Here is a 21,427-nt window from a genome sequence, read left to right on the forward strand (position 1 = left end):
GTTTTTTAATTTTCCTATGAATTTGATTATTGTTCTTTCAAGGTCTATAAAGAACTGTGTTAGTATTTTGCTAGGAATTGAATTTTGTAGATTTTTTTCATTGGTATGACCATTTTTACAGTACTACAGATCCATGAGCACAGGAGATCTTTGTATCTTCTTATGCCTTCTGCAATTTCTTTCTTCAAAAATGTAAAGTTCTTGTCATACAGATCTTTCATTTGCTTGGTTAGAATTACTCAAAGATGTTTTATACTATTTGTAGCTATTGTGAAGCTGTTGTTCCATAATTTCTTTCTTAGCCCATTTGTTGTTTTATATAGAAGGGCTACTGACACTTTTTTAGTTAATTTTGTATCCAGCCACTTGCTGAAGGTGTTTATCAGCTGTAGGTATTCTCTGGTAGAACTTTTACAGTCAGTCATGTATACTACCATGTCATCTACAAATCATGATGCTTTTATTTCTTCCTTTCCCATTTGTATGCATTTGTTCCCCTTTAGTTGTATTATCACTCTAGCTAAAACTTCAAGTTCTATACTGAATAACTATGGAGAGAGTGAACTGCCTTCTGTTGTCCCTGATTTTAGTGGAATTGTGTTAAGTTCCCTCCATTTAACTTAACATTGGCTATTGGCTTGCTGTACATTGCCCTCATTGTGTTTAGGTATGCACCTTGTATCTATGATCTCTCTAAGACTTTAAAAAATTAAAAAGTTGTTGTATTTTTAATATGATTTTTTAGCAACTAATGAAAGAACCATGGGTGTTTTTCTTTCAGTTTGCTTATATGGTAGAATACACTGATGGATTTTCATACATTGAACCATCTCTGCATGCCTGGGATGAAGCCTACTTAATTATGGCTGACGATGTTTTTGATGTGTTCTTGAATTTGGTGAGCAAATAATTTATTGAGTATTTTTCCTTCAATGTCCATAAGGGAGATTGGACTGAAATAATCTTTCTTGGTAGAATCTTTGTCTGATTTAGGTATAGAGTGTCTGTAGCCTCATAAAAAATGACTTTGGCAGTGTTGTTTCTCTTTTTCTTTTGTAGAATAATTTGAGGAATACTGATATTAGATCTTAGTTGGATGTCTGGTAGAATTCAACACTAAACTATCTGACACTGGGGTTTTGTTTGGTTTGGTTTCATTTCATTTAGTTCAGAGATTTTTGATGATTTCTATTTCCTTAGGAGATATGGGTTTTTACAGATTATTTGCCTGATCTTGATTTAGCATTGGTAAATGCTATCAATCAAAGACATCGCACATTTAGTTTAGATTTTCCAAGTTTTTGAAGTACAGGTTTTTGAAGGAAGAGCTAATGATTTTTTGAATTTCCTCTGTGTCTGTTGTTATATCTCCCTTTTCATTTCTAATTTTGCTAATTTAGTCATTCTCCCTCCCTTTTGTTGGTTGGATGAAGGTTTGTGTATCTTGTTGAGTTTCTCAAAGAACCAATCCTTACTTTCCTTGATTCTTTATATTGTCCTCTTTGTTTCTACTCTATTGATTTCAGCCTTGAGTTTAATTATTTCCTGCCATCTACTCCTCTTGAGTGTGTTTGCTTCTTTTTGTTCTAGAGCTTTCAACTATGCTGTTAAGTCACTAGTGTGAGATCTTACTAATTTCTTAGTAGGCGTTTAGTGCTAAATGAAGGCATTTAGTGCTATGAGCTTTCTTCTTACCGCTGAGTTCATTGTGTCCCATAAGTTTGGGTATGTTGTACCTTCATTTTCATTGAATTCTAGAAATTCTTTATTTCTTCCTTGACCCAGTAGTCATTGAGTAGACACTGAGTATTCAATTGCCATGAGTTTGTAGGTTTTCTGTTATTTCTTTCATCCATGTATGTCAGATAAGATACAGGTGGTTATGACAATTTTCTTGTATCTGTTGAGACTTGAGACTTTGTGACCAAGTCACAAACTCAATGTAAGAGAAGGTTCAGTGAGGTGCTGAGTGTTCTGGAGGATTTTTTAAAATCTGTTTGGCCCGTTTGAGTCAGAACATCTTTCAGTTCTATTGTTTATCTGTTTAGTATCTGTTTGAATAACTGGTCCATTGGTGTTGAAGTCTTCCACTATTAATATGTAAAGTTCAATATGTGATTTAGGCTTTAGTAATTTTTCCTCTATAAATGTGGGAGCCCTTGGATTTGAAGGATAGGTGTTTAAAACTGAGATGTCATCTTGGTGGATGTTTGCTTTAATGACTATATAGTGTCTTTCTCTGTCTTTTTTTTTATTAATTTTGGTTGGAAGTCTACTTTATTAGATATTAGAATGGCTACTACAGCAACTTTTTTTGGTCTCTTTGCTTGGAAATCTTGTTCCAGCCCTTAACTCTAAGATAATGTTTATCATTGATTTTGAAGTGTGTCTCTTGTATGCAGCATTGTGATAAATCCTGTTTTGACATCCATTTTGATAGTCTATGTCTGTTTATCGGGAAATTGAGTCTATTGATGTGGAGAGATTTTTTTTTCTTTTTTGCTTTTTTTTTTGCTTTTTTTTTTTTTTGCTTTTTTTTATTCGATATATTTTTTATTTACATTTCAAATGATTACCCCCACTCCCCGAAAGTCCCGCAAGCCCCCTTCTCTCCCCCTGTCCTCCCACCCACCCCTTCCCACTTCCCCGTTCTGGTTTTGCCGAATACTGCTTCACTGAGTCTTTCCAGAACAAGGGGCCACTCTTCCTTTCTTCTTGTACCTCATTTGATGTGTGGATTATGTTTTGGGTATTCCAGTTTTCTAGGTTAATATCCACTTATTAGTGAGTGCATACCATGATTCACCTTTTGAGTCAGGGTTACCTCACTTAGTATGATATTCTCTAGCTCCATCCATTTGCCTAAGAATTTCATGAATTCATTGTTTCTAATGGCTGAATAGTACTCCATTGTGTAGATATACCACATTTTTTGCATCCACTCTTCTGTTGAGGGATACCTGGGTTCTTTCCAGCATCTGGAAATTATAAATAGGGCTGCTATGAACATAGTAGAGCTTGTATCCTTATTACATGGTGGGGAATCCTCTGGGTATATGCCCAGGAGTGGTATAGCAGGATCTTCTGGAAGTGAGGTGCCCAGTTTTCGGAGGAACCGCCAGACTGATTTCCAGAGTGGTTGTACCAGTTTGCAACCCCACCAGCAGTGGAGGAGTGTTCCTCTTTCTCCACACCCTCTCCAATACCTGCTGTCTCCTGAATTTTTAATCTTAGCCATTCTGACTGGTGTAAGGTGAAATCTCAGGGTTGTTTTGATTTGCATTTCCCTAATGACTAATGAAGTTGAGCATTTTTTAAGATGTTTCTCTGCCATCCGAAGTTCTTCAGGTGAGAATTCTTTGTTTAACTCTGTACCCCATTTTTTAATAGGGTAGTTGGGTTTTCTGGAGTCTAACTTCTTGAGTTCTTTATATATATTGGATATTAGCCCTCTATCTGATGTAGGATTGGTGAAGATCTTTTCCCAATTTGTTGGTTGCCAATTTGTCCTCTTGATGGTGTCCTTTGCCTTACAGAAACTTTGTAATTTTATGAGGTCCCATTTGTCAATTCTTGATCTTAGAGCATATGCTATTGGTGTTCTGTTCATAAACTTTCTCCCTGTACCGATGTCCTCAAGGGTCTTCCCCAGTTTCTTTTCTATTAGCTTCAGAGTGTCTGGCTTTATGTGGAGGTCCTTGATCCATTTGGATTTGAGCTTAGTACAAGGAGACAAGGATGGATCAATTCGCATTCTTCTGCATGCTGACCTCCAGTTGAACCAGCACCATTTGTTGAAAAGGCTATCTTTTTTCCATTGGATGTTTTCAGCCTCTTTGTCGAGGATCAAATGGCCATAGGTGTGTGGGTTCATTTCTGGATCTTCAATCCTGTTCCATTGATCCTCCTGCCTGTCACTGTACCAATACCATGCAGTTTTTAACACTATTGCTCTGTAGTATTGCTTGAGGTCAGGGATACTGATTCCCCCAGAATTTCTTTTGTTGCTGAAAATAGTTTTAGCTATCCTGGGTTTTTTGTTATTCCAGATGAATTTGAGAATTGCTCTTTCTAACTATGTGAAGAATTGAGTTGGGATTTTGATGGGTATTGCATTGAATCTGTAGATTGCTTTTGGTAAAATGGCCATTTTAACTATATTGATTCTACCGATCCATGAGTATGGGAGGTTTTCCCATTTTTTGAGGTCTTCTTCCATTTCCTTCTTCAGAGTCTTGAAGTTCTTGTCATACAGATCTTTCACATGTTTGGTAAGAGTCACCCCAAGATACTTTATACTGTTTGTGGCTATTGTGAAGGGGGTCATTTCCCTAATTTCTTTCTCAGCCTGCTTATCCTTTGAGTATAGGAAGGCCACTGATTTGCTTGAGTTGATTTTATAACCTGCCACTTTGCTGAAGTTGTTTATCAGCTGTAGGAGTTCTCTAGTGGAGTTTTTTGGGTCACTTAGGTAGACTATCATGTCATCTGCAAATAATGATAGTTTGACTTCTTCCTTTCCAATTTGTATCCCTTTGACCTCCCCATGTTGTCAAATTGCCCGAGCTAGTACCTCAAGTACAATATTGAAAAGATAAGGAGAAAGGGGGCAGCCCTGTCTAGTCCCTGATTTTAGTGGAATTGCTTCAAGTTTCTCTCCATTTAGTTTGATGCTGGCTACCGGTTTGCTGTATATTGCTTTTACTATGTTTAGGTATGGGCCTTGAATTCCTGTTCTTTCCAAGACTTTAAGCATGAAAGGATGCTGAATTTTGTCAAATGCTTTTTCAGCATCCAATGAAATGACCATGTGGTTTTGTTCTTTGAGTTTGTTTATGTAGTGGATTGCATTAATGGATTTCCTTATATTGAACCAACCCTGCATTCCCGGGATAAAGCCTACTTGATCATGGTGGATGATTGTTTTGATGTGTTCTTGGATTCGGTTGGAAAGAATTTTATTGAGTATTTTTGCATCGATGTTCATAAGGGAAATTGGTCTGAAGTTCTCTTTCTTTGTTGGATCTTTTTGTGGTTTTGGTATCAGCGAAATTGTGGCTTCATAGAAGGAATTGGGTAGTGTTCCTTCTGTTTCTATTTTGTGGAATAGTTTGAAGAGTATTGGTGTTAACTCTTCTTTGAAGGTCTGATAGAATTCTGCACTGAAACCATCTGGTCCTGTGCTTTTTTTGGTTGGAAGACTTTCTATGACTCCTTCTATTTCTTTAGGCATTATGGGACTGTTTAGATGATCTATTTGATCCTGATTTAATTTTGGTATTTGGTATCTGTCAAGGAAATTGTCCATTTCTTCCAGATTCTCCAGTTGTGTTGAGTACAGGTTCTTTTTTTTTTTTTAATTTGTTTTTTTTGTTTGTTTGTTTGTTTGTTTTGAGACAGTGTTTCTCTGTGTAGCCCTGGCTGTCCTGGAACTCACTTTGTAGACCAGGCTGGCCTCGAACTCAGAAATCTGCCTGCCTCTGCCTCACGAGTGCTGGGATTAAAGGCTTTGCCACCACCACCCGGTGAGTACAGGTTCTTATAGTAGGATCTGATGATTTTTTGGATTTCCTCAGTTTCCGTTGTTACATCTCCCTTTTCATTTCTTTTTTTTTGTTTGTTTGTTTTTGTTTTTTTTTTATGTTTTTTTATTCGATATAATTTATTTACATTTCAAATGATTTCCCCTTTTCTAGCCCCCCCACTCCCCGAAAGTCCCGCAAGCCCCCTTCTCATCCCCTGTCCTCCCACCCACCCCTTCCCACTTCCCCGTTCTGGTTTTGCTGAATACTGTTTCACTGAGTCTTTCCAGAACCAGGGGCCACTCCTCCTTTCTTCTTGTACCTCATTTGATGTGTGGATTATGTTTTGGGTATTCCAGTTTTCTAGGTTAATATCCACTTATTAGTGAGTGCATACCATGATTCACCTTTTGAGTCTGGGTTACCTCACTTAGTATGATATTCTCTAGCTCCATCCATTTGCCTAAGAATTTCATGAATTCATTGTTTCTAATGGCTGAATAGTACTCCATTGTGTAGATATACCACATTTTTTGCATCCACTCTTCTGTTGAGGGATACCTGGGTTCTTTCCAGCATCTGGCAATTACAAATAGGGCTGCTATGAACATAGTAGAACATGTATCCTTATTACATGGTGGGGAGTCTTCTGGGTATATGCCCAGGAGTGGTATAGCAGGATCTTCTGGAAGTAAGGTGCCCAGTTTTCGGAGGAACCGCCAGACTGATTTCCAGAGTGGTTGTACCAATTTGCAACCCCACCAGCAGTGGAGGAGTGTTCCTCTTTCTCCACACCCTCTCCAACACCTGCTGTCTCCTGAATTTTTAATCTTAGCCATTCTGACTGGTGTAAGATGAAATCTTAGGGTTGTTTTGATTTGCATTTCCCTAATGACTAATGAAGTTGAGCATTTTTTAAGATGCTTCTCCGCCATCCGAAGTTCTTCAGGTGAGAATTCTTTGTTTAACTCTGTACCCCCATTTTTTAATAGGGTTGTTTGGTTTTCTGGAGTCTAACTTCTTGAGTTCTTTATATATATTGGATATTAGCCCTCTATCTGATGTAGGATTGGTGAAGATCTTTTCCTAATTTGTTGGTTGCCGATTTGTCCTCTTGATGGTGTCCTTTGCCTTACAGAAACTTTGTAATTTTATGAGGTCCCATTTGTCAATTCTTGCTCTTAGAGCATACGCTATTGGTGTTCTGTTCAGAAACTTTCTCCCTGTACCGATGTCCTCAAGGGTCTTCCCCAGTTTTTTTTTCTATTAGCTTCAGAGTGTCTGGCTTTATGTGGAGGTCCTTGATCCATTTGGATTTGAGCTTAGTACAAGGAGACAAGGATGGATCAATTCGCATTCTTCTGCATGCTGACCTCCAGTTGAACCAGCACCATTTGTTGAAAAGGCTATCTTTTTTCCATTGGATGTTTTCAGCCTCTTTGTCGAGGATCAAGTGGCCATAGGTGTGTGGGTTCATTTCTGGATCTTCAATCCTGTTCCATTGATCCTCCTGTCTGTCACTGTACCAATACCATGCAGTTTTTAACACTATTGCTCTGTAGTATTGCTTGAGGTCAGGGATACTGATTCCCCCAGATTTCCTTTTGTTGCTGAGAATAGTTTTAGCTATCCTGGGTTTTTTGTTGTTCCAGATGAATTTGATAATTGCTCTTTCTAACTCTGTGAAGAATTGAGTTGGGATTTTGATGGGTATTGCATTGAATCTGTATATTGCTTTAGGCAAAATGGCCATTTTAACTATATTGATTCTGCCGATCCATGAGCATGGGAGGTTTTCCCATTTTTTGAGGTCTTCTTCCATTTCCTTCTTCAGAGTCTTGAAGTTCTTGTCATACAGATCTTTCACATGTTTGGTAAGAGTCACCCCAAGATACTTTATACTGTTTGTGGCTATTGTGAAGGGGGTCATTTCCCTAATTTCTTTCTCAGCCTGCTTATCCTTTGAGTATAGGAAGGCCACTGATTTGCTTGAGTTGACTTTATAACCTGCCACTTTGCTGAAGTTGTTTATCAGCTGTAGGAGCTCTCTAGTGGAGTTCTTTGGGTCCCTTAGGTAGACGATCATGTCGTCTGCAAATAATGATAGTTTGACTTCTTCCTTTCCAATTTGTATCCCTTTGACCTCTTTATGTTGTCGAATTGCCCGAGCTAGTACCTCAAGTACAATATTGAAAAGATAAGGAGAAAGGGGGCAGCCTTGTCTGGTCCCTGATTTCAGTGGGATTGCTTCAAGTTTCTCTCCATTTAGTTTGATGCTGGCTACTGGTTTGCTGTATATTGCTTTTACTATGTTTAGGTATGGGCCTTGAATTCCTGTTCTCTCCAAGACTTTAAGCATGAAGGGATGCTGAATTTTGTCAAATGCTTTTTCAGCATCCAATGAAATGACCATGTGGTTTTGTTCTTTGAGTTTGTTTATGTAGTGGATTGTATTGATGGATTTCCGTATATTGAACCAACCCTGCATTCCTGGGATAAAGCCTACTTGATCATGGTGGATGATCGTTTTGATGTGTTCTTGGATTCGGTTGGCAAGAATTTTATTGAGTATTTTTGCATCGATGTTCATAAGGGAAATTGGTCTGAAGTTCTCTTTCTTTGTTGGATCTTTGTGTGGCTTTGGTATCAGCGTAATTGTGGCTTCGTAGAAGGAATTGGGTAGTGTTCCTTCTGTTTCTATTTTGTGGAATAGTTTGAAGAGTATTGGTGTTAACTCTTCTTTGAAGGTCTGGTAGAATTCTGCACTGAAGCCATCTGGTCCTGTGCTTTTTTTGGTTGGAAGACTTTCTATGACTCCTTCTATTTCTTTAGGCATTATGGGACTGTTTAGATGGTCTAGTTGGTCCTGATTTAATTTTGGTATTTGGTATCTGTCAAGGAAATTGTCCATTTCCTCCAGATTCTCCAGTTGTGTTGAGTATAGGCTCTTGTAGTAGGATCTGATGATTTTTTGGATTTCCTCAGTTTCCGTTGTTATATCTCCCTTTTCATTTCTAAGTTTGTTAATTTGGATACTTTCTCTGTGCCCTTTGGTCATTCTGGCTAAGGGTTTATCTATCTTGTTGATTTTCTCAAAGAACCAGCTCCTGGTATTGTTGATTTTTTGTATGGTTCTCTTTGTTTCTACTTGATTGATTTCGGCCCTGAGTTTGATGATTTCCTGCCTTCTACTCCTCCTGGGCGAAATAGCTTCTTTTTGTTCCAGGGCTTTCAGGTGTGTCATTAAGCTGGTAATGTATGCTCTCTCCATTTTCTTTTTGGAGGCACTCAGGGCTATGAGTTTTCCTCTTAGCACTGCTTTCATTGTGTCCCATAGATTTGGGTATGTTGTGTTTTCATTTTCATTGTGTTCTAAAAAGTCTTTAATTTCTTTCTTTATTTCTTCCTTGACCAAGGTATCATTGAGTAGAGTATTGTTCAGTTTCCACGTGTATGTGGGCTTTCTGTTGTTTCTGTTGCTATTGAAGACCACTTTTACTCCATAGTGATCAGATAGGAGGCATGGGATTAGTTCGATCTTCTTATATTTGTTGAGGTCTGTCTTGTGACCAATTATATGGTCGATTTTGGAGAAGGTACCATGAGGTGCTGAGAAAAAGGTATATTCTTTTGTTTTAGGATAGAATGTTCTATATATATCTGTTAAATCTAATTGGTCCAAAGCTTCAATTAGTTTCATTGTGTCCCTGTTTAGTTTCTGTTTTCCTGATCGGTCCATTGAGGAAAGTGCAGTGTTGAAGTCACCCACAATTATTGTGTTAGGTGCAATGTGTGCTTTTAGTTTTAATAAAGTTTCTTTTACAAAAGAGGGTGCCCTTACATTTGGGGCATAGATGTTCAGGATTGTCAGTTCTTCTTTTTGTATTTTTCCTTTGACCAGCAAGAAGTGTCCCTCAGGGTCTCTTTTGATGACTTTGGGTTGAAAGTCAATTTTATCTGATATTAAAATGGCTACTCCAGCTTGTTTCCTGAGACCATTTGCTTGTAAAATTGTCTTCCAGCCTTTTACTCTAAGGTAGTGTTTGTCTTTGACCCTGAGGTGTGTTTCCTGTAAGCAGCAAAATGTAGGGTCCTGTTTACGTATCCATTCAGTTAGTCTGTGTCTTTTTATTGGGGCATTAAGTCCATTGATGTTAAGAGATATTAAGGAATAGTGATTGTTACTTCCTATCATTTTTGACGTTATTTTTTAAATTTGAATGCTTAACTTCTTTTGGGTTTGATGAAAGGTTACTATCTTGCTTTTTCCAGGGTGAAGTTTCCCTCCTTGTATTGGTGTTGTCCTCCTATTATCCTTTTTAGGGCCGGGTTTGTGGATAGATATTGGGTGAACTTGGTTTTGTCATGAAATATCTTAGTTTCTCCATCTATGGTGATTGAGAGTTTTGCTGGATATAGTAGTTTTGGTTGGCATTTGTGTTCTCTTAGAGTCTGCATGAGATCTGCCCAGGACCTTCTAGCCTTCATAGTCTCAGGTGAAAAGTCTGCTGTGATTCTGATAGGTCTTCCTTTATATGTTACTTGGCCTTTTTCTCTTACTGCCTTTAGTATTCTTTCTTTGTTTAGAACATTTGGTGTTTTGATTATTATGTGACGGGAAGTATTTCTGTTCTGGTCCAGTCTGTTTGGAGTTCTGTAGGCTTCTTGTATATTCATGGGCATCTCTCTCTTTAGGTTAGGGAAGTTTTCTTCCATAATTTTATTGAAGATATTTGCTGGCCCTTTAAGTTGTAAATCTTCACTCTCCTCTATGCCTATAATCCTTAGGTTTGGTCTTCTCATTGTGTCCTGGATTTCCTGGATATTTTGGGTTACAAGCTTTTTGCATTTTGCATTTTCTTTAACTGTTGAGTCCATGGTTTCTATGGAATCTTCAGCATCTGAGATTCTTTCTTCTATCTCTTGTATTCTGTTGTTGATATTTGTATCTCTGTCCCCTGATTTCTTCCCCAGGCTTTCTATCTCCAAAGTTGTCTCCCTTTGAGTTTTCTTAGTTGTTTCTACTTCTGATTTTAGATCCTGGATGGTTTTGCTTAGCTCCTTCACTTGCATGTTTGTGTTTTCCTGTAATTCTTTAAGAGATTTTTGTGTTTTCTCTTTCATGAGCTCAGCCTGTTGACCAAAGTTCTCCTGTATTTCTTTAAGAGATTTTTGTGTTTCGTCTTTCATGACCTCAGCCTGTTGAGCAAAGTTCTCCTGTATTTCTTTAAGTGTTTTTTGCATTTCCTCCTTGTTGGCTTTTGTATTCTCCTGGATTTCTTTCAATGATTTTTGTGTTTCCCTTGCAAGGGCTTCTACCTTTTGATCCATTGTCTCCTGAATTTCTTTATGTATGACCTTCATGTGTTCCTGTACCAGCATCATGACCAGTGATTTTAAATCCAAATCTTGTTTTACTGGTGTGATGGGGTATCCAGGACATGTTGGTAGAGGAGAATTGGGTTCAGATGTTGCCATATTGCCTTGATTTCTGTTAGTGACGTTCCTGCGTTTGCCTTTTGCCATCTAGATCTCACTGGTGTTAGTTTATCTTGTCAGTGCTGGACTCACCAGTGCAAGCTGCCCCTTCCCAGTTGGCCTCTGGTGCACAGCTTACCTCCTGCACTGCTTGTAGACAGTGTGCTGCTGCCCAGGCTGTTCAGATCCCAAAGCAGGCACCCGAAGGCTCCCGCTGGGGCCCGCTGGATTCACTGGAGCACACTGACTTCTCCCAGCTGGCCGCCCGGAAGCCCAGCTAGCCACTTGCAGGACTTGGAGATGTAATGCTGCCGCCCAGACTGATCTGGATCCGGAAGCGGAGAGAGTAGAGCTAAGGGCTTCTGCCTGAGGCCTTGCCCCAGATTGTGTCTGTGGAGCAGATGGAGCCCGTGTGCACTCCCAGGGAGTGCCGACGGTGTATGCTACTGTGACCTCCCCTGAGTTCCGCTCACTCCGCTGGGCAGCCGATCTGCCAACCGGGCTATCGCACACAAGGTTAGCCTGGCCGCCCAGTCCCTGAGTCCAGGCAAAAGCCTGGGAGGCCAAGGTCCGAGCAAAGTTCCCCTACGGCTAATTGGGTTTGCCAGGTGACTAGGATGGCGGGCGCGTGCGCCCGCGCTCCCTGAAAGCGCCGGGAGAGTCTGCTTTGCTAACAATCACCTGGGCGGGTTGACTCACAGATGGCCCACCAAGCCGCCCAGTTCTTGGGGTCAGTCCTGTGCCTTTTGGGGCCTGGACCCCCGCTTTGTTAGCCTTAGGCTATGCCTGTTACAGGTCTGCCCGCCTGAGCTCTCTGTCGTCCTGCAGGCAAAATGGCGGCAGCGCGCTCGCAGGCCTGGGCAAAAAACCTCCTGGTTGGGTTGGCACCCCGATGGCCCCCCGACCCGCCCAGGGCCTGGGTGCAGGCCAACGCCCGTCGGGCTCAGACCACCGCGGTGTTGGCCTTGGATTATGTTTGTGTACCTCAGTCTGTCCGATTCCTGGAGTACGGAACCAAGATGGATCCTCCTCTCCTGACTGGTGGGAGGCCGAGTTCTGAAGTGGCCTCCGTGCAGGAAAGGCACCTCACAACTGCAGCTGCTTGCTGTCCGGCTGGTCAGCGAAGGTCAGTGGTCGTGGGCGCAGGGCCTAACTGGTCCCTGTGACGCCTTGGTTCCACTGCTGATGGCCCTTCAGCTGGAGCAGCCACTGCTGCCGCCGCCGCCGCCGCCGCCGCCGCCCGCCGCCGCCGCCGCCGCCGCCGCCGCCGATCTCCCTCCCTTCGGCCTTTTTCTCTTATTGCCTTTAATATTCTTTCTTTGTTTAGTACATTTGGTGTTTTGATTATTATGTGACAGGAAGTATTTCTGTTCTGGTCCAGTCTGTTTGGAGTTCTGTAGGCTTCTTGTATATTCATGGGCATCTCTCTCTTTAGGTTAGGGAAGTTTTCTTCCATAATTTTATTGAAGATATTTGCTGGCCCTTTAAGTTGTAAATCTTCACTCTCCTCTATGCCTATAATCCTTAGGTTTGGTCTTCTCATTGTGTCCTGGATTTCCTGGATATTTTGGGTTACAAGCTTTTTGCATTTTGCATTTTCTTTAACTGTTGAGTCCATGGTTTCTATGGTATCTTCAGCATCTGAGATTCTTTCTTCTATCTCTTGTATTCTGTTGTTGATATTTGCATCTATGTCCCCTGATTTCTTCCCAAGGCTTTCTATCTCCAAAGTTGTCTCCCTTTGAGTTTTCTTAGTAGTTTCTACTTCTGATTTTAGATCCTGGATGGTTTTGCTTAGCTCCTTCACTTGCTTGTTTGTGCTTTCCTGTAATTCTTTAAGAGATTTTTGTGTTTCCTCTTTCATGACCTCAGCCTGTTGACCAAAGTTCTCCTGTATTTCTTTAAGTGTTTTTTGCGTTTCCTCATTATTGGCTTTTGTATTCTCCTGAATTTCTTTCAATGATTTTTGTGTTTCCCTTGCAAGGGCTTCTAACTTTTGATCCATTTTCTCCTGAATTTCTTTAAGTATATCCTTCATGTGTTCCTGTACCAGCAACATAACCAGTGATTTTAAATCCAAATCTTGTTTTACTGGTGTGATGGGGTATTCAGGACATGCTGGTAAAGGAGAATTGGGTTCAGATGTTGCCATATTGCCTTGATTTCTGTTAGTGATGTTCCTGCGTTTGCCTTTTGCCATCTAGTTCTCACTGGTGTTAGTTGGTCTTGTCAATGCTGGACTCCCCAGTGCAAGCTGCCCCTTCCCAGGTGGCCTCTAGTGCACAGCTTACCTCCTGCACTGCCTAGAGACAGGGTGCTGTTGCCCAGGCTGTTCAGATCCTGAAGCAGACACCTGAAGGCTCCTACTGGGGCCTGCTGGATTCACCGGAGCATACCGACTTCTCCCCGCTGGCCCCCCGGAAGCCCCTCTTGCTTCTTGTAGGACCTGGAGATGTGGTGTTGCCTTGATCTGGATCCGGAAGCGGAGAGATCTGAGGGCTCCCGCCAGAGGCCCCAGGACTGGAACCTAAGCTCTATGCCACAGGAGCAAGCTGTGCTGTTAGCTCCCAGACTGCCTCTGGGTGCACTCCAGGTCTCCCGCACTTCCTGGAGACCAAGTGCTGTGGCCCAGGCTGTTCAGATCCCAAAGCAGGCACCCGAAGACTCCTGCTGGGGCCTGCTGGATTCACCGGAGCACACTGACTTCTCCCTGCTGGCCACCCGGAAGCTCCTCTTGCCTCTTGCAGGACCTGGACATGTGGTATTGCTGCTCAGGCTGATCTGGATCAGAAAGCGGATAGGTCTGAGGGCTACCGCCAGAGGCCTCAGAACTCGGAGAGATTTTTTTTTTAAACAAGCTCATGATGTTTATTACTAGCAAGCAGTGGGAATAAGGAAAAAAATTAAAGTTCTAACAAAACAGCCTATTAATTTGTTAGATTTTGGGAAATGCTGGACATCATATACACACAAGTAAGTGTGTTATTAATTGTAATGTACATAAAAAAATACAGGGTCAGGATGTGGTTCAGTTGTGCTGTGCTAGCCTAGCATAAGGAAGGCTCTAGTTAGAGCCCTAGTACTATGTAAACCAGACCTGCTTCCACACATTGGGAATCCCAGCACTCATGAGGTACCAAAGTAAAATATTTTCCTCATTGACACCAATTCTGAGGCCAGCCTGGGATATACATAAGACCTTGTCACAGACAGACAGACAGACAGACAGACAGACAGACAATGCCCAGTGTGATAGCAAAGGCAGGCATCTCTAGGATTCAATGACAGTCTGGTCCACATAGTGAACTCCAGGGCCAGCCAGAGACACACAGTGAGACTTTCTCAAAAGAGCAAACAAACACCACCTGAATATTATACAAGCATTTTGCCCATTCACATGCTGAATGAAATGTACATTATTATTATTTTACAAAACCTAAAACATCTAAAATGATGCCAACTATACAAAAAGAAAACAGAAAATAAAAATAGTACTAAGGGATTGCATTGCCTGAAATGACAAAATGAACTCTGGGTATCAGTATTTACATTTCTTTATTCCCATCCCATCCTTTTTGGTTTTCAGCCTTATGGCATCTACACTTCATATGAAATGCATCATGATCTCATGATCCTCTCAATCAAGGGAAATCTCAGTCTTCCTCATCAGGCCCTAACCTCTAGCTGTATCTTGCTGTGTATTTTTGGAATTGATCTTTTCTCCATCAGAGTTCCTTTTAAATAAAGTCTGGCATGTGAGATTTTAATTGCTCTGTCACAGCTTTCTCTTCTTCAGTCAGTAGAGCTAGTTCCAGGTTTGTTTGATTTTGTAGTTCTTGTATCATGGTCATTGTCTTGTTCAAAATAGCACAAATGCAGCTCTTGGTCTCTTTTTGCTCTACAGAAACTTCCTTAAAACATGCACATAAAGCTTGATATCAAGACTTTATTGCTAATAATTCCTTTAAAATTGCACCTGCATTTTTTCTCCTGCTGAATGTGGGTGATTGGTCTTGATCTCATATTCCAGCCTATATTGAAGGTAATCCAAATCAGAATCAGCTTTCTGGAACATCATGTCCAGCTTATCAACCTCCGCCTCCATATTGAATAGTTAATGTGAAGAGATATTAAAGACAAATGATGTGTAGTACCTTTTATTTTGTTGTTGGTGATGGTAGTGTGTGTGTGTGTGTCCATTCTTTTGCTTTTGCTGGTGTGAAATTATTTATTTCTTGTGTTTTCTTGAATGTAGTTAACCTCTTTAAGTTGGTTCTTCTATTTTCCCTAGTGCTGGATTTATAGACAGACAGTGTTTAAATTTGGTTTTTGTCATAGAATACTTGTTTTCTCCATGTGAGGCAATTAAAAGTTGGACTGAATATAACACTCTGGGCTGGCATCCTGGTCCCTCAGACATGTCAAGACCTCAACCTAGACTCTTCTGGCTTTTACAGTCTCTGTTTAGAAGTCTGATTAATTCTAATATATCTGGCTTCATATGTTACTTGGCCTTTATCCCTTGCAGCTTTTAATATTCTTTTTTCCTGTATATTTAGTGTTTTGATTATTATGTGACAGGAGGATTTTCTTTTTGCTCTAATCTATTCAGTATTCCACAAGTTTCTTGTATGCTTATGAGCATTTCTTTCATTGGGTTAGAAAATTGTTCTATGATTTTGTTGAAAGTGATTTCTAGGCCTTTGAGCTGAGAATCTTCTCCCTTATCTATTCCTATTGTTGTAACATCTGGTCTTTCCATAGCCTCCCAAATTTCCTGGATATTTTGTGTCAGAAACTTTGTTGATTTATATTTTTTGACCAATGTATTGATTTTTTTTTCTATGCCATGCTCTACCCCTGGGATTCTCGCTTTTGTGTCTTATATTCTGTGGGTGCTGCTTGCATGCGTACTTTCTTTTCCCTTGCCTAGGTTTTCCAACTCCAGGATTAATTCACTTTATATATCTCTTATTGCTTCTATTTCCATTTTCTGGTCTTGAAGGTTTTTATCCATTTTCTTTCCCTCTTTGCTTGTATTTTCCTGTATTTCTTTAAGAAGTTTATTCATTTCCTCTTTAAGGGCTTCTATCATTTTCATTTTCATAGGTTTGGATTTAAGGTCATCTTCTTGTGCTTCAACTGTGTTAGAGTATCCAGGACTTGCTGTAGTTGGAAAGCTGGGCTCTGTTGTGGTCATATTGCCCCAGCTTATGTTTGTGTTCTTACACTAGCCGATAGCCATCTGACTTTTGTGGTTAATACTGTCTTAGGTGCTAATTTTTAACTTTTTCTTTGTTGGATGGGTATTTTTGAATCATTTTCACCCTTGGTTTATGTTTCCTCTTTGTCTATTAGTCTGAGTGACCAGGAGTTCTGGCAACTAGTGAATCTTCAGGTCCAGTAGGGTGTCTCCCCTGAAGTTTTGTGGCCTGCACAGAATCTGGGGTTTCAGGTCTAACCTTGATTCTGGGGTCCATAGTACCAGTGTCCAGGATTCTTGATACCACAGGGGTCTTTGGGAAAATAGGCAGAATTGTGGGACATGAAATGGAGTCCAGGGGGTAGATTCATTTTAAGGGTGTTGGGTGTATTTTAAGGGAACTTGGCAGGCCAGGGCTTGGAGTGGGCTATCTGTGCTGCCTGCAAGCTTCTGGCAGAGTAGTAGGCCTGAAAATGTGGCACTGGGAACAAGGTGAAATTTGCCACTCTTGAATGTGCTTTAGGGTATTTGATAGGCTGGTGATTTTTGGACGGATGGGTATTGCCTGGTTGTCCCTGGTGTCTGCAGGCTTATGGGAATTCAGGAAAAGTAGAAGACTAGAAAATAAAGCACAGGGAACAGACCGGGGTAGGGTTTGAAATCTTAAAGGCTGTCCCCAGTCACATACTTCCTGCCACAAAGCCACACCTCCTAAGCCTCCCCAAAGATTACCATGAGATGAACAAAAAATTCAAATGACCATGGCTCAGGGTGACAACTCATTCAAAACACCACATCTAGCAAGCTTGAGACCCTGGCTTTGACCCACAGCAGGAAGAAAAATTGTGTCATACCCTTTAATCTATTCTCTGTATACTTGCCTATGGGAAAACTGAGTCACACTATATCTGTTATCTTATATTCACATTTGTTTTCTTAATGAATCAAGGCTGTCTTCTCCTGGAACTAAATGTCTAGTACAGTATCATTATGGATAGGCTACAGAGAATAACATGACCAAGTGGATCATTTTCCTATTCTTGGCCATTTTGGGGTTGTTTCTAAGTGTCTATGGTTATTAAAAGTTAGTCTTGAAGGGCTTGATACAGATGCTGCAAGTAGACATCAACTGTTGTGAAGATTCAAAAGAAATCTGAGTATGTACAGAGATGGAGGCCACATAGGGCAGGTCACACCAGGAACACCATTCTGATTGAACAGAACAGTGCCATTAGAGTCAGAGTGATCCAATGGAATGTGGAAATCTTCAACTGCTAGGAAGAAAGTAAAGTGGAGAGGAAAAATTACCAAGGCAATGCAAGCAAAAAGCCAAACAAAAAACAAAAACAAAACAAAATAAATAGGCTGTTGCACACAAGAAAAACAGTTCAAAGGTAAAACTAGTCAAAACCAAGTGAATGAAAAGGACCAGTTCAGGAAATTAAGGCATCAAAGATTGCAAGGTGAGCAATTTCTCTGTATGTGGCTCATAATGGCACCTCATGTTTTTATATAATATATTCTGGATTTCCAAGTTCATTCAGTTTAAATACTAACCAGGCATCAAAACTGCCATCCTCTGGGGGCTAGGGGAGTGGGTCAGCAAGAAATAACACTTGCTGCTCTTTCACAAGATGTGGATCCATTCCAAACTCTAACATTAGGTGGCTCACACTTCCTTAACAATAGTCCCAGAGGATACCAGGCCGAGCTTCTAGCCTCTGCCTTCTCCTACATTCATTTACAGCAAAGACAAGCAGGCATACTATCATACAAACGAAGTAAAAATATATAAATCTTTTTTTAAAAAAAAAAGTCATTCTTTGAAGTTTAGTACTTGGTTTCCCTAATAGTTCTTTGGTATTGTAAACTTATCTGTATCTCTATCTCTGTGTGTCTCTGTGTCTGTGTCTCTGTGTCTGTGTCTCTGTGTCTGTGTCTCTGTCTGTTTCTGTCTCTGTCTCTCTCTGTCTCTCTCTCTCTCTCTCTCTCTCTCTCTCTCTCTCTCTGTGTGTGTGTGTGTGTGTGTGTGTGTGTGTGTGTGTGTGTGTATCTGCTCTCCCTTCCCTCTCTTCTCCCTCTGGTCCTCTATCCTTGGAAGGATGCAAGGTTCATGTAAACCAACACAGCTGTGTTTGCGATCATGCTTACCATACCATGACAATGTCATTCCCAACTGCATCTCTTCCTTTACCTTTTCCATCTTTCCTTCATGAGATTTGAGGAATATGTTCCCCATAAAGCAGGTTCACTCACAACCAAGAGAAGAAGTCCATCTGAATTTACAAGGTCCCACTTTGTGTCAGGCCACGAGCTGAGCTCCACAGATTACAAAGAAAAGATGCAAGCCATTTGTTCACACTTTTGGGACACCTGAACTGAGTCAGAAACAGATGTACACAATGAGCACACAGCATGCTATCCTAACGTATATAGATGAGGAACCACAAAGATGAGAGGATCCAGAATTTGGAGCAGAAGAACATGTAGAAGGCTAGAAAATCTGGGGATGGCATACCTGTGCCTGCAGCTCAGGCAGACAGAAAGCCATTCTTCTATGTGAGAATGTGCACAGACCATGCACACACAAGTCACACCCTTCTGTTACCTTGCTCTGCACCTCAGGTTCAGACAGACCCCAATCACAGATGCCAGTTGGAAGATTTTCTTCTGCATTCTTGAATTCACAATAAACCTGGAGGAGCTGGACCTAAGTGGAAATCCATTGAGTTACTCTGCAGTACACAGTCTTTGTATGGCTCTGGAACATCCTAGCTGCCAACTAAAGACCTTGTGGTGAGTCTGGCCTGGGTTCTGCCCTGAAGCAGGGTGGATGGAAGGAGATTAAAGGCAAAGGATGTCTAGGATGAGGTTTGGTATTTATCAAGTATTCCCTGAACTCCCTTACCACATGTATGACACATGCCAGACTTGTTAAATTAAACAAATGGAACTCTGTTCTTGGGGATCATGAGACACTAGCATTCATCAAGAAGTCCCACAAGCTAATGACAACACTGGGCTCATGAGGGCTTCAGTGGAGCACATTTCCTGAGGACATGGCTAAAGCAGAAGTGATGAATACAGAGGCAAAGGGAAGCCTGAAGGAAGAAAGCTCCAAGTCTGAGGAATGGCATCTCCCCTTTCCTCCTATGCTCTTCCCTCTTAATCAGACTTTGGCTCTGTTTCTATGGACTTTATTTTGATTAAGACTTCATTTAACAAATGAGATCATGATCTATTAACAGATGGAGAATTCATGTCATATGACTCTTGAAATATAGCAGTGAGCTGTCCTAGGCCTATGGAGCTCTGCCATGACCAATGGCAACAGAGCATTTGTCCTGACCTATATCCATTGCTCCTGCAACTCAGCTGCAGAGAGCATAGAATTCTCTCCCTAGACCAGAAAAGTCACAACAGAAAGCTAACCTCTGGCAGCTCAGCATGACAATAACAAAGACAGACCTGAGATTATTTTTCAAAAGCAATGAGCCCTAGAGAAGCTGACGGTGAGCATCTCCCATGCAGGCTTGTTGACTGTGGCCTCACATCCACACACTGCTCACTCCTGGCTTTACTGGTCAGTCCCCACTCAAGCCTGACTGAGCTAGACCTGCAGCTGAATGACCTGGGTGACTACGGTGTGAAGCTGCTGTGTGCAGGGCTCAAGAATCATGTCTGGAACCTCTGCATCCTGCGGTAAGAAAGTCCTGCATTTCCTTTCTGGACATAAGGAGGGGGAAGGGTCATAGGTGAGTTGCAAGATGACAAAACATAGAAAATAAAATAGATAGATAATTCATAGTCAGCCTGGCTCCTGACCAACTGTGCCACTTACACCTGTGACTGGACAAGTCACTGTATTCTCAAAAACCCAGTTTCCTCATGGATTAAATGGAATGTGATACCCGTCTCATAAATATGTATTGTACATTACATAGTACATATGAAATGGAATACAGTATATATATGTAGAAACAAAGATAATACTAGATAAGTAGCTGGGCATAGTGGATTCACATGCAATAGCATGGCTATATAGAATAAGAGACTCTGAGCTTTGCTTTCCTCCAGGAGAGTGTCTCAATCATTTGCTCATTCATTAATTCATGTATGCATGCATTCATATCAGAGTCTCTGAGTGCTGAGCAGTGGTGCAGGCCCTTGGAAAATAAACACAAACACACATGGCTCAGTCTTCTGAATTATGTGGAAAGAGACAGACATTGATCACCCATTAGCCAGTGACTCTGTATTGACAAGCTGCTGAATGTTGTTCAGCCAACAATATTATGAGAGTATAATTCTATGAGAAGCATAATTTTACTGAATGGCCCAAGAGGGATCTCTGAGACCTGAAGGAGAAACAGGCCTTGGTTTAGCCAACATAAAGCCAGCAGGCAAGGCAAAGGCAGAGTTGGGGAAAGCTCTGGAACAAATATGGGCTGGAAACAAAGGGTTACAGGGGTCGACTACAGAAGCCTGAGACAGATTGCTGTACCTAGAGCTATACCATTCCTCCTGGCCTAGAGTTCCATGCAAACTAAGAGAGGATCCAAACTACAGCTCAGGAGACAAATGTCCTTCTCCACACAGCCCTTCATGCTATCTCTAAGCTGCCCCCTCTCTGGTCCCTCCACCTCTCCAGCACAAGTCCACAGGCAGTTTCTAGTGGAACACTTCCCAGAGGTTGCTGACCAGTGCCCTTCATGAGCTCAGAGAACCACAGAGGCTCCGGACCCCTGTACCCAGTGCCTGCTTGTTCTTCCAGCCAATGGGAAAAATCAGGCAAGCCTGTGCCCTGGGACTTCCCTCTGTCTGGCCTTCTTCTGCAACTCTCAGAGCTAAATGAACAGTTAGACAGTGAAGCCCAATGTATTTCCTCCTTTCTGGTAGCTGAAACAGGTCCCCCTGGGTGTCACCTTTGTTTTCAGCCATGACTGTTCTTCACATGCTAAGAGCATGTCCAAGACTGGCCTCTGATGCAGGTCTGCCTTTCAGACAACTCAGTTACATGTGAATTCTGAGCTGTCTCCTTCCCTCCTGGAGACAAAACAATCATGAACTCAAAGGTTTATGGCCCTCCCCATAAAGCAGCTTGGTGTCCTTGCACACCCTCTCAGAGGAGGAGCCTTTCCCCTCCTCCTTTTCCCTTGTCTGTGCCTCCCAGCAGGCAGAGTGGGAGTGATATATCCATGCTTAGAACTGAGGACTCTGAAAT

The 21,427-nt window shown here is 41.4% G+C and overlaps 1 protein-coding gene and 1 pseudogene across 1 annotated transcript in view; one reads left to right on the plus strand and one right to left on the minus strand.

Moving 5' to 3' along the window:
• Nucleotides 1-21,427, plus strand: part of LOC127694397 (NACHT, LRR and PYD domains-containing protein 1a-like) — a 58,141-nt gene that overhangs the window by 5,424 nt on the left and 31,290 nt on the right. Inside the window, exons 2-3 of the mRNA XM_052195938.1 lie at nt 18,829-18,999; nt 19,735-19,905. Of these exons, the coding sequence (XP_052051898.1) occupies nt 18,829-18,999; nt 19,735-19,905 (342 nt within the window). The remainder of the gene's footprint in view (nt 1-18,828; nt 19,000-19,734; nt 19,906-21,427) is intronic.
• LOC127694902 (spindle and kinetochore-associated protein 2-like) lies at nt 14,688-15,112 on the minus strand (annotated as a pseudogene).

The sequence above is a fragment of the Apodemus sylvaticus genome, chromosome 10, assembly GCF_947179515.1.
Source record: "Apodemus sylvaticus chromosome 10, mApoSyl1.1, whole genome shotgun sequence".
Lineage (NCBI taxonomy): Eukaryota > Metazoa > Chordata > Mammalia > Rodentia > Muridae > Apodemus > Apodemus sylvaticus.